Source organism: Apodemus sylvaticus, chromosome 13 (assembly GCF_947179515.1).
Source record: "Apodemus sylvaticus chromosome 13, mApoSyl1.1, whole genome shotgun sequence".
In the NCBI taxonomy this organism is placed as follows: Eukaryota; Metazoa; Chordata; class Mammalia; order Rodentia; family Muridae; genus Apodemus; species Apodemus sylvaticus.
The window spans coordinates 29922293-29939222 of record NC_067484.1 but is presented as its reverse complement, the minus strand read 5'-3'; the positions used below and the strand labels follow the sequence as shown (position 1 = coordinate 29939222).

Genomic DNA, 16930 nt, shown 5'->3' with positions numbered 1-16930 from the left:
GACTAATACAACTGGCAAAATCCAAAGCCTGGTGTGGTGGCGCAAGCCTGTAATTCCAGCACCTGGGAGGGTAAGGCAGAAGGGCCGATGAGTTCAGTAATCAAGCTCTGCTTGAGATACAAAGTGAACTCAAACAAGCCTGAGCAACCCTGCTTCAAAATAAAATGTACTCTACTGGTTGCGCGTTTGTTTAGTATATCCAGTTTCCGGGTTCAGTTCCCAGCACCACATAAAACCAGGCACGGTAGTATCCCTGTATTCTCAATGCTCAGGAAGTGGAGACAGGAGGTTAGAAGTCATCCCAGGCTAAATAGCTAGCCTGAGCCAGCCTGAGCTACTTGAGACCTTGTCTTAACAAACAAAACACACTTAAAAAATAGAGAGGAGCAAGGGAAGTAATTCAGGTGCTATAGCACTTTCCTACACTGCAACACTCTGGGAGCTTAGTTCACATTAGTTACACACACACACACACACACACACACACACACACATATTGGGGAGGAAGTTGGCAAAATCACTTTTAAACTGAAGTTTAGGGAAATCCACTAAATGACAAAGGCTGTCCTAGCTCATTTCATTGTGATGCAGGGAGGGTGGAGCTTTCTAAACAGCTCCATGGTTGCTATGACACCAACAGCTGTCATGTGATTCACTGACCGAGCAGACTGAAACAAACATCTGCACTAAGTGAAGCTTTGAGGATCATGTGACTGGTAAAAGGTACTGCCAGGAGGCTTCCGCTGACTCTAACACGAGGCACTGGGTAGTCTCATTTTCTATAAGGCTTGACACAACATATTTTAAGTAGTTTGATTATTTGTATCTACTATTGAAATAATATATATGATTTGGTATATTAAGTGAGATGAGTCAAACTCTTAAAGACAGTATTTCTTGAGGGAAAAATGATATCTATATATAGAGACCATGTTAAGATACAAAATAGAGGGTTTTTAAAAAAAATCATAAATGTTTTAGATTCAGAGTTTAAAAAGCATGTCCAAGATATTAAATACTTGAATAATTCTGTTAGCTCCTTTATTTAGTTGGAGGAAATGTGACTGGAACATGGAGTATATATTTAATATTTACATAAGAAAAATAAATCAGACTTACCTCAATTGATGTTGAATGACTTATTAGGATTTCCACTAAGAAATATTTCTAAGATTCACTTGAAGAGCAGAAAACACTAGCTATGTCTCACCCTGCACGGAAATTCAGGCAGTATCTATGCTACACGTTTAGGCTGTTTACTCCTTAATTCATTTCCCTACTAAGGATGCACTTCAGTCTCCAGAGCTGGAAGAACGGATTACTCTTCCCACTTATGATCTGAGGTGGTTTAATGAATAGTGGAGGCAGCGATGAAAAGCCAAGCAGCACAAGAGGTCGGCAGAGAGCGCCGGCTGGGCAGTCAGTCACACAGCACACCAAGGCACAGAGAGATGGCAGCACATGAGGACCGCTGACAACACAAGCCTACGCCCGCCTATGCCAGCGAGTCCGTGACCACGTGTTCAGGCATCCCACCCCGTATACAATCAACGCAAGCATGGCCGGGATACATCCAGGGTGACAGGATATGAAATGGATGTGGCCAGCTTTTAGAGGTTAGCCATAACACACGTGGTCCAAATTTTGGTTTTATTTTCCAGTCTAAATTTTTTATAGATTCACTACACAAATGATTCATAAAATAAATAAAATCAGCCAAATGGATAAAGAAAATAGAAAAGGCTCTTTGGTGGTCAGTCAAAAAAAAAAAAAAAAGCTTAGGACCAAAATATTATTCATGCCTGAGAACTATAAAAATAAACAGAAGACGCAAAAAGCGCGGAGACTAGCCTGTGGTTACAAGACAGTAACAGTCAATAATAATGTAGTCAAGAAAGATACTTGCTGGCTTATTATGGATAAATTTGTATGTCAACAGTTCTTTGTAATTTAAGAGGTAGTCTATAACATTTCAGAGAACATTCTGAAAGAATACATCTTAACCTCATTTTAGTCTGAAACAGTGACTTGTGAAATTAAAAAACAGAATTTGCAAAATCTTGTAAGAATTAAGAAAGATATGAAAATTTTCTCATAAATGTATTTAAAATTTTATTTAAAAAAGAAGCTAGTGTTATAATCAAACAGCCATTTTCAGTTATTAATTTAACTGAATTTATTCAGTTATCATCCTGGCCCGCTAAACAGAAATTGTTAAGCACATTGTAAACTTAGGGCCCACGACAGAAGGAACTGACGGTGATCTTCTGCGTCTATTCAGCAGAGAGCACGAGTCACACAGGCTCCACCCATGAAGCAGAGCCGTGTTTCAGAGCAGAAGCAGTTTGTGTCCACCAAGGCTCTCAGCTTTTCAGAGAATGGAGCACTTTAAAGCTGTTTCTCTACAGTTCTGTTCCCTTACAGGAAAGGTCTGATGCAGTGAGAACTACCACAGACAGGGCAGCCACGTCCACGGCCTTCTGTGAGGCTGGGAGTCTGCACATTCAAAGTAGTTTTAATTACATGTACTGCTTTGAAATAGGTAGGTTATTTTATTTTAAGTTGACCACAGCTTAGAAGAAAGCTTTTCAATTTTCCTTTCAGACATGTTTAAACAAGCAGACAAATGAATGTGATTCACAGAAACTACACAGCCACGTCAGGTGTGAAAGTGCTTTTTTTTTTTTTTTTTACCTGACAAGTCAAAACTGTGAGACATGCTAAGTGGCCGCACTGCTGCAAAAAAGAAAACAAACAATAAAGTAATTCAGCTGTTAGGGATCTGAAGGTGGACAGGGCAGGGAGGGCAGGGCTCTCACGGGCTCTCTAGATAGAAGTCTAAACAGTGGGTACAAGTCTGACATGTGAAATACCTACAGGAGTCTTAACCCCAGCTTTATGATAACGACAGAATAACAAAGTAACACTTTAAATACACTGAAAATGAAAACAAGATACAGAGAATAAGAACCTAGTCTCCCCAGGAGGGACGGCATTCCTTCTGTATGCAGCACTCAGTTTCACTCAAAAGTTATGTCCATAACAAATAATAAGTGTGCTGCGATGTCTAATGGGCAGGACCTAAGGTCAAGCATTCCCACCCCAATGTGCAAGCTAGGCCGCTGATGTTCAGGAAAGAGACAGAAACTTTGTGGTGATGAGAATAATTTTCCACTTGCCATTCAAAAAATCAAATGAAATACTTAGTTCTAAATTCAAATATGTTTCAGATTTCCCTTACTAAGTATAGCAAATAAATTATACATCTCAAAGCACTCTTTAATCAAGTTTTCTAATATCTCTTATTGAGCTCTTCTCTGGTATATGAACATAACTTGAATAAACTGACCACCACACAGAAAAGAAATTCCCTTCTCAGGAGATGCAGTCCATGGCTCTCGTCTCAGTATGTGTGTGTGTGTGTGTGTGTGTGTGTGTGTGTGTGTGTGTGTGTGTTAAGCTAACTGCACCAGGGGCTCTGTGCAGGGTGGACAGTGCTCCGGACACTGAGCTGCATTCCCTGCTTCTCCCCATCTTGTTTGCTTGCTTGGGGTCTGAGTGACATTCCCTACGTAAGGCTCTTGTTTTTCAGCTTCATATACCACAAAAAGGAACACAGTGAAGGCTAACTGTGACCAAGAAGGTAGAACAGAAAAATACCAGTGACAAGAACAGAGCTAGGAAAAAAAAGAAACGGCCCATATAACAGTAAGGGAGTAGGTAAAAATCATTTAGGCACTGTTGGGAGATCATATCCAAATAAATCATGTTTGATTTATGTTTAATGATAAAAAAAATGTCCAGGCCACACCCAATGTTAAGCCAAAAGAATAGTTTTTGTCATTTTTTTTTTGTTTCGTTGGTTTTTATTTTTTCTTTTTTTGTCCCCCCCCCCCTCTCTCTCTCTCTCTCTCCCTCCCTCTCTCCCTCCCTCTCTCCCTCTTTCTCCTTTCTTTCTTTTTTTGAGACAGGAATTCTTTGTGTAGCCTTGGCTTTTCTGGAACTTATTCTATAAACCTGGCTGGCCTAGAACTCAAAAATCTGCTTGAGTGCTAGGATTAAAGGGTACATCACTACCCGCTATTTAGAATTTTTTATTTTTACTTTTTTTGTTTGTTTTTTTTTTTTTTTTTTTTGAGACAGGGTTTCTCTGTGTGGCCCTGGCTGGCTTGAACTCAAGCTGTAGACCAGGCTGGCCTTGAGCTCAGAAATCCATCTGCCTCCGCCTTCCCAAGCGCTGGGATTACAGGCGTGCGTCACCACCGCCCGGCTGCATTTTACTTTTCTGCATGGAAGTGTGTTGTGTGTAGAAGCTGAAGGACTGCTTGGGTGTCAACAGGGAAGGCCGCCTACTCCTTTAAGTCATGTCTTTCAGTGGCCTGGACTTTACCAATTAGGCTAGACTGGGTGGCCACTGAGCCTCAGGGATCCTCTTCCTCTTCCTCCTCTCGGTGCAGAGATTCTGAGCACGAACCACCTTGCTGGGCATTTGTGCATGGCTTCTAGGATTGAACGCAAACCCTCCTGCTTGAAGGCAAGTGCCTACTGACTGAGCCATTCCTTAGCTTATTTATTTATCCACTGCTATTTTGTAATGTACAAGTTCACAGTGAGTGCCCACAGGTTTTGGAATTATGGGTAATACTCTGTGGGCATTAAGACATTTCCCAAATATCTACATTGTTTCTACTTGCAATTACAAGGAAGAAATATAAAAATATTTGGAGAAATTTGTTTTTTCAAGTTAACCCTACCAATCCTATTCTAACTAAATACCCTAAAATACAAATCTATAGTAAAACCCAACACAATGGGGTAGGGGTCAGGGAGCAAAATTTCATTTGAGGCTTAAGATTAGTTTAAACTCAGAATTCTAGAAGCAAGAAAACCAGAGTAATCACTTTCCCTAAAAATTTATTTTATTTTAGTGTGTATGTGTGTGTGTGTATGTATCTCGAGGACAACTTGAGGAGTCCCCCTTCTGCAAAGCTTGGACCATCAGGCTTGGTGGCAAGTGTCTTGAGCAGCCGAGGAACCTCACCCGTGTCTGAGTAATCACTTTCTACAACTGCTCACCTCTAGATCTGTGAACGTCCATGCGCAGGGTTACATACAGTAAACACGCCATAAATGTGTCCTCCAGCTTTCCTTAAGCAGGGTTAGCCTTTAAATAAAATCTTAAAGGTGAAATAAAAGGCATGTGCATGAAAGGCTGCCCTGAGAGACTGCGTGCATCAGCCGTCCTCAAGCTCCCAACCTGAGATGTCGGCACCCAGGAAGACCACTGCAAGTTTAGGCCCAGCATGGTCTACAGAGTGAGTTTGAGGTCTGTCAGAGCTGTGACCCTGTCTCAGGAACACAGTGTCGAGTGGTAGCACAGGCCTGTGATGTCAGCGCCTGAAAGCACCTGACCTATGAGACACTGTCCCAGGACACAAACAGAAATCTCCCAAGAAGAAAAATCTCAAACTAGATTACTTCACCCATGACTCTACCAAACTGTGAAAGATGAATTCCAATCTTTTCCAAACTGTTCTAAAACACAGAAGGAGGAGGAACACTGAAGTTAAAACAAAAAGAAAGAAAATAAAACCTTAAAAGGTCATACACTATGACTAACTGGGATTTATTTCTGGAACATGAGGATGGTATCCTGGTTAGTTTTTGTTACCTTGACAAAACCTAAATTCATTTGAGAAAAGAGAACTCAATTGAAGAATTGCTTCAGTCAGACTGCTCTGTCAGAGATTTGTATTGACTGATGGATGACTGCTGTGGGAAGGCCTATCTCTGTGCAGGTGGGTCTGTGCTGAGGGCTGGAGAGACGGCTCAGCTGGGTGCTCTTCTAGAGAATGTGGGTTTGACCCCAGCACCCACAAGTATCTTTAACTCCATAGGTACTGGCCATGAGCACAGTACACGAACTTACACACAGACAAAACAAAGTGCTACAAAACTCAGTCAAGTTTCTTGATAGAAAATCAGCATAAGGCAAATGTATTGTGTGTTAATTTAACCCATGTAAAAAGTAACACAAAAAACAAGCCTGTTTGCTATATCACTAAAAACAGTAAGCTATTCAGAAACATTAGTAATGTGGAAAACCATAAGACATAAATGCAAAGATGGTTTGTGCTCATAGATTGGAAGAATTAATACTGTCAAGGTAGCCATAAAGCGTCTGGGTATAGTAGCCAATGTCTCTAATCCCTCAGAGGCAGGGGTATTTCTCTGAGTTCCTGGACAGCTAGGGCTACATGGCGACCCTGTCTCAAAAACAAAGCAAAGCAAAACAAAACAAAACAAAAACAAAATCAGTATACCCAAGCTACCTACAGATTCAACTCAATCCCAGTTAAAAAAAAAAAAAAATCAGTGTTTCTTTTCTCTCCTGTGCCTATTTCCCTTCCTCCTCCTCTCCTTTTCTTAAGGCTACACACTGTATACAGCCCAGGCTACACACTGTATACAGCCCAGGCTACACACTGTATACAACCCAGGCTGGCCTCAAATTAATGATCCTTCTGCCATCCAAACAAGTGCTGGAATTATAAAGGTGTTCCCATGAAAATCCTTTCTCTTTTCTTTTCTTTTCTTCTTTCCCTTTCCCTCCCTCCCTTCCTTCCTTTTTCTTTTCTTTTCTTTTTTCTTTCTTTCTTTCTGAGACAGGATCTCACCACGAGACCAGTTTGGCCTCAAATTTGCAAAGATTCACCTGCATCTGCCTCGAGTGTCAGCATCAAAGGCCTGTGCCACCACACCAGGGGTTACATTAAGGGCCTCACTCATGGTGAGCAGATACTCTACCATGAAGCTATATTCCTAGGCCCTCGAAAATAATCTTTTTAAAGAAAATGGATTTAAAGATTTATTTAATTTTATATTGCTTGCATGAAAGTACATCATACATACATCACTTACACACATATGTGGGCACTCAAGGGCCAGAAGCATAGGGTAGGAGGCTGGTGGCAGATCCCCTGGAACCGGAGTTATAGACAGTTGTAAGGTGCCATTTGAGTGTGCTGGGATTGGACCCATGTCTTATGGAAGAGTAGCCAGTGCTCCTACCTGCTGACACATCTTTCCAGCCTCCTCCTACCTATTCCATGGGAATCGTAATAGTAGTTGTCTCAGAAACAGAAAAGCCAATCTTGAAATTCTTATGAAGCTATGGTTTGAATGTGAATGTCCCCTTTGGGCTCATGTGTTGGGAGGCTATGACAGACATTAGGTCATGAGGTGAGGTCATGCTTCCCCTGCTGACACACCTGCTGCTGCGGGAGCCCACAGTGGAGAGGCAGCCTACTTCATGGGGAAAGGAACTTGCTGCTCACACAACTCACAGGGTTAATATTCAAAATGTTAACAAATAGTAACTCAATAATAAAATAATAACTGATGGCCTTGATTTAAAACCAAGCAAAGAACATAAATAGATAATCCAAAGGTTACACAGAAACTTTTCACAACTACAGGAAAGAATGCTCAAACATCAATCATCAATCACTAGGGAAATGAAAATCAAACTATAATTGGAAATCACCTTAGACATGTCAGGAGGTTATCATCAAATAAACAAGTCCCTCAAAGGCCCCCGTGGTGGAGGAAGGATGTCCAACTAGGGCATTGCTGCTGCTAGAGAGAACACAAAATGGTATGGCTACTGTGGAGAGTCCTTCAAATTAGAGTTCAGTGGGTAAAGGGCTTGCTGCACAGGCTAGAGGCCCTGAGTCGATCCCTGGCACTCCTGTAAAAGCTGTGCTGGGAGGGGTGGAGACAAATGGATTCCAGGGGCTTTCTGGGCCAGCTAGTTTACCTGCAGCAGTGCAGTGAAAACTTTTCTCAAAACATATGGTAGACGATGGCAGAACACCCCCTTATGTTGACCTCTGACATGTGTCTATGCATACAAAGAAGTACACACACACAACACACAGACACACACAGACACACACAGACACACACACACACGCACACACACACACACGCAGGCACAATTAGAAGGATTCTGAAAGAAACATAGTAATGCTATGTATTTATCATCTATTATTGTATACATGTTAATTTATAAGGTTTTCCTTTCCTCTTATTACCAAGATCTTACTTAGTTCTTATAGAAAAAATATAATAGAGGTGAGATCTTTTATGCTCCTTTCTGATGATGAAAGCAGTCACGTTTAGAAAGGAAAAGTGTGTTATCTTAGTTAGGGTTTATTGCTCTAAAGAGACACATGACCATAGCAACTCTTACAAAGGAAAACACTTAGTTGGGACTAGCTTACAGTTTCAGGTCCCAACTGAGGTAAATCATCATCATCAGGGTGAAACGCACTGAGTTATGCAGACAGATGTGCTGGAGGAGGAGTTGAGAGTTCTACAACTCGATCTGCAGGTAGCAGAGGAGAGTGGGTACCACACTGGGTGTAGCTGAGCATAGGCGACCTCAAAGCCCGCCCCCACAGTGAGGTACTTCCTCCAGCAATGCTGCACCTCCGGACAGTGCCACTCCCTACTGCTCAGCACCCACAGGAGTCTAGGGGCCATCCCTATTCAAGCCAGAGTGTCATCCTTAAACCTCAGCTCTTGCCATTATGCCACAGTGCTCTCCTGTAGTTCAACACCAGAGAAGGCAGGCCACATAAATTTCAAGTGTAAACAAATGTGAAGGTATGTATGCAAGCAATAGCTAGGAGGAGAGGAGAGGAGAAGGAAGAGTCAGGAGAACAGAAGAGGGGTCTAGAGACAAGGACTGAGAAGTCTGTGAATTAACGTTCATGTTTATAAGTATAAACAATTTTCCTAGTGGTGATTCATGAAGAAAGGAAGTGGAGACTCACCTAGTCTGCTCCGTCTAATTTCTTCTGGCGAGACAGGCCGAAGCTTTCTTTCTGCTTTAATTTCTTCTAATATTCTTTCATGGAGGCTCCGTGGCCGTGGTGGGGTTGGTTTCAGTTTCCTGGCCGAAGCCTTGAAATGGGAGTACAATGGTTAGAGACTTGATTAACTATTCTTTGTTTAATAAAGTCATTCACACTGCAGAATTATGAACTATATGTCACTGACTGTAATGTTGCCTAATAAAACACTATTCAAGTCATTCAATATCAAGACATACATACACACATACATACATGCATGAATACATACATACATACATACATACATATGTGTGTGTGTGTGTGTATACACAATTTGCTTTGTGTGCTTGCACATAAGTGGAGGTCAGACAAGAATTTTGAGTGAAGACATACCAAATAATTATAATAAAAAACACCGAAGGTATATGTCTGTGCTATAGACCCACCCCTGGAGAGAGTGTGTTATGTTACATACTGGATTTAAAGGGGGTCTGGATCTGATGAAGTCAAGGATGATCTCATGAGCACTCTTTCTTAACCGAGGGGGAATGTCACCATTTACCTAAAAGGAGACAAAAACAAAAACAAAACCAATCAGATCATGTGAATAGAGGAGTCACCATTGTACATTTAATAACAGAGATTCTGCTTTCCTGATGGTACAGTTGTGACCACTTTACCATATGTTTTGTTGTCTTTTTTAAGGGATAGGTTTTTGAGATAACGTCTTGTGTATTCCAGGCTGGTTTTGAATTTGATATGCAGTGAACTTCCAACCTTCTTGTTTCTACATCCTAAGTGCTGGGGTCCCTGGTGCGCTCTATCATAGGTGGCTTTGTTTCCCAGTCTAATTTAAACAAAACAGGCTGAACTGCTACCTCAGGCCTGGTCCTTCTCCTGTGACAACTGCACTGGGATCTATCTAACACCATCCCTGTGCCCTATATCCAGGATCCATAGCAGGCATCAGCAGCAATCATTACAGAGCCCAGCCCAGCATGTGAGTTTAAGAAGGGGGGGCTGTGAGCCAGGTAGTGGTGGCACACTCCTTTCATCCCAGCTCTCAGGAGACAGATAGTGAATCTCTTTGAGTCTGAGGCCAGTCTGGCCTACAAAGCAAGTTCCAGGACAACCAGGAATGGACATAGAAAAACTCTGTCTCAAAAAAAAAAAAAAACAAGACAAAACAAAACAAAAACTAGGGATTGTGTGTGTGTGTGTATATGTGTGTGTGTAGGGCTATAGGACTTAGCCCTGCTGTGGCATGACCCTTACTTCTGATTTCCCAGTGTGTAGCATTTTTAAAAACTTGTTGATATTATATAACTTGATCAGAATTAGAATTCTACTTTTCTGTAAGAGTAATACATCTTTCTAAATAGTTTTCATATGCCTTTAATGCTTTTCCATCACTAGAAGACCAAGAAAAACGGTAAAAATGAGATCGGCTTCCAAGTTCCGACATCCACACAAGCACATCACATGAGATACATTCCTGGTACTTCCGGCTTTCCAGCCAGGGTCTCATGTAGCCTAGGCTAGCCTCAAGTGGCTATGCCTGTTTCCTAATCCTCCTGTCTTCAACTCTCGTGTGCATGAACTAACACTTCTGGCTTTATCTTCAGTGCCCAAGAGCTACAAGCTGTGCACTGTGCACCTACTCTCCTGCTGAGGACGCCGGCGAGTGGGGACACTGAGTAAGCCACAGTGTGTAGAGAGCACTGCTACTGAGCCAGCAGGCGCAGTCTCAGGTCACAGACCTGCTGCCAAAACAAAAAAGCAGTCCCAGTGAAATAAGAAATGATTTTTTTTCCCTTGTTTTTTTTTTTTTTTGGATTTGGTTTTGTCGAGACAGGGTTTCTCTGTGTAGTCCTGGCTGTCCTGGAACTCACTCTGTAGACCAGGCTGGCCTCGAACTGAGAAATCTGCCTTCCTCTGTCTCCCAGAGTGCTGGGATTACAGGCGTGCGCCACCACTGCCCGGCTTTTCTCTTTCTCTCTTTTTTTTTTATTCCAACCTGGCGGTGGTGGCACACACCTTTAATCCCAGTTTTTCGGAGGCAGAGGCAGGCGGATTTCTGAGTTTGAGGCCAACTCTATAGCGTGAGTTCCAGGACAGCCAGGGCTACACAGAGAAACCCTGTCTTAAAAAACCAAAAAAAAAAAAAAAAAAAAAAAAAAAAAAATCAATTAGAGGAAACTAATCATATTTTAAGGGCACAATGGTTTAAAAACAAAAATCCTGTAGCATACAAAAATTGATTTCTTTGAAGTATTTAAAAACTACCCTGAACTCTACCTAGTTTCTTAGGTAAACATTTTGAGGCAGCCGAATTTGAAGTAAAACAGATGAAAGTGAGTCGTTTCATTGCCATCCACCCAGTTCTCCCCCCTCATAGCCTTCCCTTCAGCAGCTCTTTGGAAATAAAGTCAGGATTCACTGAGGCTGCACTTCAGTAAGCTGCTCAAAGCTGAGACATACACTTCAGCTAATGCCAAACATGGAGAGGGCTGAAAATCCCTACGGCCTGACCTGAGGCCTGGCTCACATAAAGAAAACAGCCTCGTTAGAACTATGTGAAGCTATAATCTTAGAATTCAGAATTACTTCAAATATGTGTACCTAACTTTCAAATCACAAAGAGGCTTACATTAGACTATCTGGCAATATTTATTAGTTTTTAGAGCAGACCTCTACCTATGGATCGAGACCCCTTTAGGAATAGAATATCAGATATCCTGTATGTTACATATTTACATTATAATTTCTAATAGTAGCAAAAATTATAGTTATGAAATTGCAACAAAATAATTTTATGGTTGGGGGTCACCGTAGCATGAGGAACTGTGTTGAAGGGCAGCAGGTTGAGAACCACTGTCTTAGAAACGTGTATATCCACTGAATCAAGAACTGTGTGCTGACAACTTACATTAAGAATGATTAAAAGTAAGCCAAGCCGGGCGGTGGTGGCGCACGTTTGTAATCCCAGCACTCTGGGAGGCAGAGGCAGGCAGATCTCTGAGTTCAAGGCCAGCCTGGTCTACAGAGCGAGTTCCAGGACAGCCAGGGCTATACAGAGAAACCCTGTCTCGAAAAAAAACCAAACACAAAAAACCAAAACCAAACCAAACCAAAACAAAAAACAAAAAACAAACAAACAAAAAAAACAAAAACAGTAAGCCAACAAAAGATTAGGCCAACTATGGTTTGCCCATGTTATAGATTATTCTGGGCTATTAATAAGGTGGGGTGGGAGTTAAGAGCACTTGCTGCTCTTCCTGAGTCCAACACCCACAGTGGGTGGTTCACAACTGTTTGTGTGTGTGTGTGTGTGTGTGTGTGTGTGTGTGTCCTGGCAGGTGTCAATGCAGGCAGTAATCTGAGAAGAGATAAACTGAGTATGTCAACTGGATCAGACTTGGGCAATCTAATGCCAGGCAGCTCACTGTCAGCACACTCAAGGCACTCTACATGATTTCTAGGAAATAATCAGTCCAGTTTTAGGCACAGAAAAAGCTTGAGGTGTCACTACATAGACATCCCTTTTCAAAATACATGGGACCATGAAGGCGGGTTCTATAAAGGTCTAGAGTCTAGTGTGGCCTATGACTGATAGCACAGAGGTCAGCAAGGCATTAAGTACATGTGACATCTCCCCTAAGGATGGATAACAGTTTAGGGAGGGAGGAGTCTAGAATAACCGTTCTGGAGACTTGGGTGAGGTCTGCCTCTATAGCAAAAGGTGGGTAAGCTCTCCCTCCACAGATGGCAAAAAGATGACCAGGTTGATAACAAACTGCACTTCCCGCCTTCTGGATGGGAAAGCAGGTATTTTTATCTCCTCCACTGAGAAGAGGCCTCAGTGTGTTTAACATTCCTGGTTTTCCTTAGTGCTTTTCTGTGAGAAGGACCTCTGTGCCCCTCAGCAAGTCTGTAACTCCAGTTTCAGGGGATCTGATTCCTCTGGCCTCCATGAGCATCTGCACTCTTGCACCTACGCACAGACACAAGTTTATCCCATATTTGACAGAAGGGAAAGTTTATATGGTATTACAAGTATATATAGTTTAATTATATTATATAGAATAGTATATAAAATATCAAGAAGTAAGCACATTACAAAACAGATGCAGACATACATATCTATACATAATTAAGATGCAATAAAATAAGTCTTTTAAAAATTCTAGACTGCCTTGGCGGCAGAGACTGAGGTAGATGAAGAGCAGAAGTGGGGCTGTTGGAGAGGAAGGAGCAAAGGACAGCACTGTGTAAGGATGACAGTGCAGAGGGAGACTGCATGCTAATTTAAGATGAACGAAAAGCACTACAATGTAAAAAGCTCAGCACATGCTGTTTCACAGTGTAATCAGCAGACACAGACACAGTAGGTCCTATAATGTGTCAGAGATGTGCACATAATTAAGAGGGAAACACATCCACATAGGACATCACTGGAAAACAGTACTAAGAAAAAATATTGGTTGTCTCTAAGAAACAAACTGATGAAAGGGCAATTTTTCAAAGGCAAACCATAATTTGTTTATTTATGAATAATGAAATGCATTATGTACTTTAACCAGATTATTTTCAAATTTTAAATCAGTTAGGAATGCTGGCATGTTTATAATTCTAGGACTCAAGAGGTGTAGCTAGGGGATCAGGAGTTCATGGGCATCCTTAGCTACATTCAGAGTTCAAAGCCAGGCAGGGTTATATCACACCCTGTCCCAAAACAACAATGAAAAAACATTTTTTTAAATGATTAAAAAAAAAGGGGTGGGGGGTAAACGGCCCATTGTTTAAGAGCACCTGATGCTCTTGCTGAGGGCCTGGGTTTGGTTCCCAGCACCCACATGGGAGACCACAAACATTTATAACTCCAGTTCCAGGGCCTCCAATGCCTTCTTCTGACGATTATGGGTACCAGGTATACACACAACACACACAGATGCAGGCAAACACCGATGGACACTGAATCTTTTTTAAATGATATAAACTATATTTTACGGTACAGAAACAAGTTTACCCCATATTTGATGGAAGGGAAAGTTTATATGGAATTACAAGAGTATATAATTTAATTATATTATATAAAATAGTATATAAAATATCAAGAAGTAAACATTACTAAATGGTAGAACTGAATTTTAATTTTATACATATTTTTTAATATTTTCAGTGAGTGAATTACTTTTAAAATAAAATTAAAAATTAAAAAAGAGCGGCTGGAGAGGTGACTCAGGGAGAGCACTGGCTGCAGAAGATCTAGGTTCCACTCCCAACACCCGAGTAGTTGCTCACAACTATTTGTAACTCCAGTTCCAGGGGATTTGGCACCTTCTGGCCCCTTGGACACCTGGCAAACACACAGTGCACATATATACATGTAGGTAAAGCATTCAAATGCATAAAATAAATAAATCTTTAATAAGAAAAAAAGAAACTGTAACATGAATAAGCTTGAGAGCGAAGGATGGAGATGACCGTCAATGTAAACAGGAAGACAAGAGCTAGGCCAGCAGCATGACAGCCATCAGACTAGTCTAGCAAACAGCTGCACGAAAGACAAGACAGACACTGGATCCTGAAAACGGAACAGCTGTAAGTATATAGGGACCAAACTCCAGTCCAAGACACACAGCAAACCACAGGGAAAGGGAAATGAGCCATCCCACAGCAGCTGGGCCCTTTAATACTTCATTTACAGTGGTGAATTAAACGAGACAGAAGATCAGCCAAGAAACAAAAGGAGGGATTGGAAAATTTCAATAAATTAACTAGAATTCTCTACCTCATAAGGAAACATTCCTCTCTTTCTGCCTCTCCCTCCCTCTTACTTTTGTCTGTGATATTCTTCTTGTGTAATTTATGTGGCCTTGGACTCATGATCCTTTTACCTCTATGTCCTGAGTACTGGGAATCACAAATATACGTTACTATACCAGGCGGCTTTAAAATACATATTTTTTCTTAAGGGTATGTGACTTCTCCACCACAGACTATATAACAGGGGAAAAAGACTAAAAATTTAAAGATGTAGTATTACATTCGTAACCCCAGCAAACAGGAGGAGAGTGAGGCCTGTGACAATCTTTTGTTTTTTAAAGATTTATTTATTTACTTTATGTATGAGTACAATTACAGCTGTCTTCAGACACACCAGAAGAGGGTGTCAGATCCCATTACAGATGGATGTGAGCCATCGTGTAGTTGCTGGGAATTGAACTCAGGACCTATTGAAGAGCAATCAGTGCTCTTAACTGCTGAGTCATCTCTCCAGCACAATCTTAGTGAGACATGAGGTGACAAGGACAGGAGATAGGACTGAAAGGAAGTGGTTTTCACAGGGGACATTTTCAGCCAGAGCTTCCAGATTTGCTGCTGGGCTGGAAGTTCCCTTCCTTAGAACTTCCCTCAAGGACTTCACTGTATAGCTCTTGATAAAGATGTGTAGAACAGGAACATAAACCAACTGGGTTATACCTGATCGTGACATGATTGCTTTAATGACCTCTGATATGTCCATAAACTAGAAAATATGTAATCATTTAGAAGTAGTAATGTTGAGCTAATGACAAGGGAGACTATTCACAACAGGAAACAAACTTAACAATGTATATACTGAAATGAGCCCATCTTGTGTAACAAAGTACAGAAACAAGACTGAGGATTGATTATGCTAGGCATAGTGGAACATGCTTGGACGGCTGGCACTCAGGAGGCAGACGGAGAGCCATGCGGACCTCACTTGAGCCCCTTAGGTCTGCATAGTGGGTTCCAGGCTAGCTAGCATAACACAACAAGACCCTGTCTCAAAATTAGAACAATAAAACCAGAAAACAGAGGGGAGGGGCTCTAAATGAATATGAATGTAAATGCAAAGCAACATGATAACAAAATTCTTCTTGGTTATTGAATCACATGCTCACTTTCCTTCTTTCAGCCAAAAGTGTTTTCCAAGTTTCTACAGTGATCAAGTACTTGATGAGAAGATATAATACCCGACTAGCCCATTTCTAACAAATAAGGTATAGGCAACCATTTGAGTGCTTACCATTACTTTTCTCAAGGTGTATCTTTTGCACCGAATGTCGTCCATGAGCATCTCATATGGGGTGAGCTGGTATTCAATGGGCAGTGGGTTGTACTGCCGCTGTTGGACTTTCTTAAGTTTTACCCCATTTCGCAAATCCCTCATCACCTGTACCCAGAACCGTGCCTGAAAGAACCAAGGATGGATAGTTATCGAGAAATAATCTAGTTTTCTCTGAATGGTTACAGTCATAGAGAATCAAGGAAAGGCATGGATTATCAAACAGCAAGTAAAGGAAACATGTTACATTTGAGGATATTATGGGATGGGTAGAAAGTCAGTAGGCTGCATTAAAAGGCATGTCCCTAATATATGCTACTGTGAGTCTCTGCTTACTGAAGGGAGTATTGCCCACATCTTGGCTTGGAGTAGGCCATATGGATGTGTGTGTGTGTGATGTGTGCGCATGTGTGTGTGTGTGTGCATGTGTGTGTGTGCATGTGTGTATGTTTCTGGGGGGGGTAGTACTAGTACAGCAAGCTGTCATCCTTGTGCTTCTCCTTCATGCAATGAGAAACATTGAGCATCAAGCCTGGAGGCTCTTCCTAGGACAGAGCAGAGACACCACAGCTGCCCTGGAGACTGGTGAGCGAGCTAGGTGTAAGTCCACTGCTGTACACTCCAGACGGTGTCATGGTCAGCGTCACAGCTCTGCTGCAGCTACAGCTGGCCCATACAAGTACTTACTATTAGCTTCTGAAATCCAGCAGTATCTTTACCTTTCTGAGTTCATCTCATCAAGAATAAATAATAATGAAGAACTGACATCTTATCTTTTTTATATATAAAATGCTCAAAATGACAAGATTACAATATATACTAAAATGTGTATTATTATCCCTTAGTCTGTTTGTTTTCCTGTCTTACCATCTAGCATTGTCTAGTTCAATGAAAAATCAATCAATACAGTATTTAATTAAAATGTACCTTATCAAAATTAATGTCATTTCAATAGCCATCTAAATGTATTTAT

The 16930-nt window shown here is 41.4% G+C and overlaps 1 protein-coding gene across 3 annotated transcripts in view; it reads right to left on the bottom strand.

Moving 5' to 3' along the window:
- The window catches only part of Spire1 (spire type actin nucleation factor 1), a 132392-nt gene that overhangs the window by 23435 nt on the left and 92027 nt on the right, over positions 1–16930 (bottom strand). For all 3 annotated transcript variants that reach the window (XM_052156001.1, XM_052156002.1, XM_052156003.1), the window contains 3 exons: positions 15919–16083; positions 9337–9423; positions 8841–8970 (listed from right to left, as the gene is read on the bottom strand). In XM_052156001.1, the coding sequence (XP_052011961.1) occupies positions 8841–8970; positions 9337–9423; positions 15919–16083 (382 nt within the window). The remainder of the gene's footprint in view (positions 1–8840; positions 8971–9336; positions 9424–15918; positions 16084–16930) is intronic.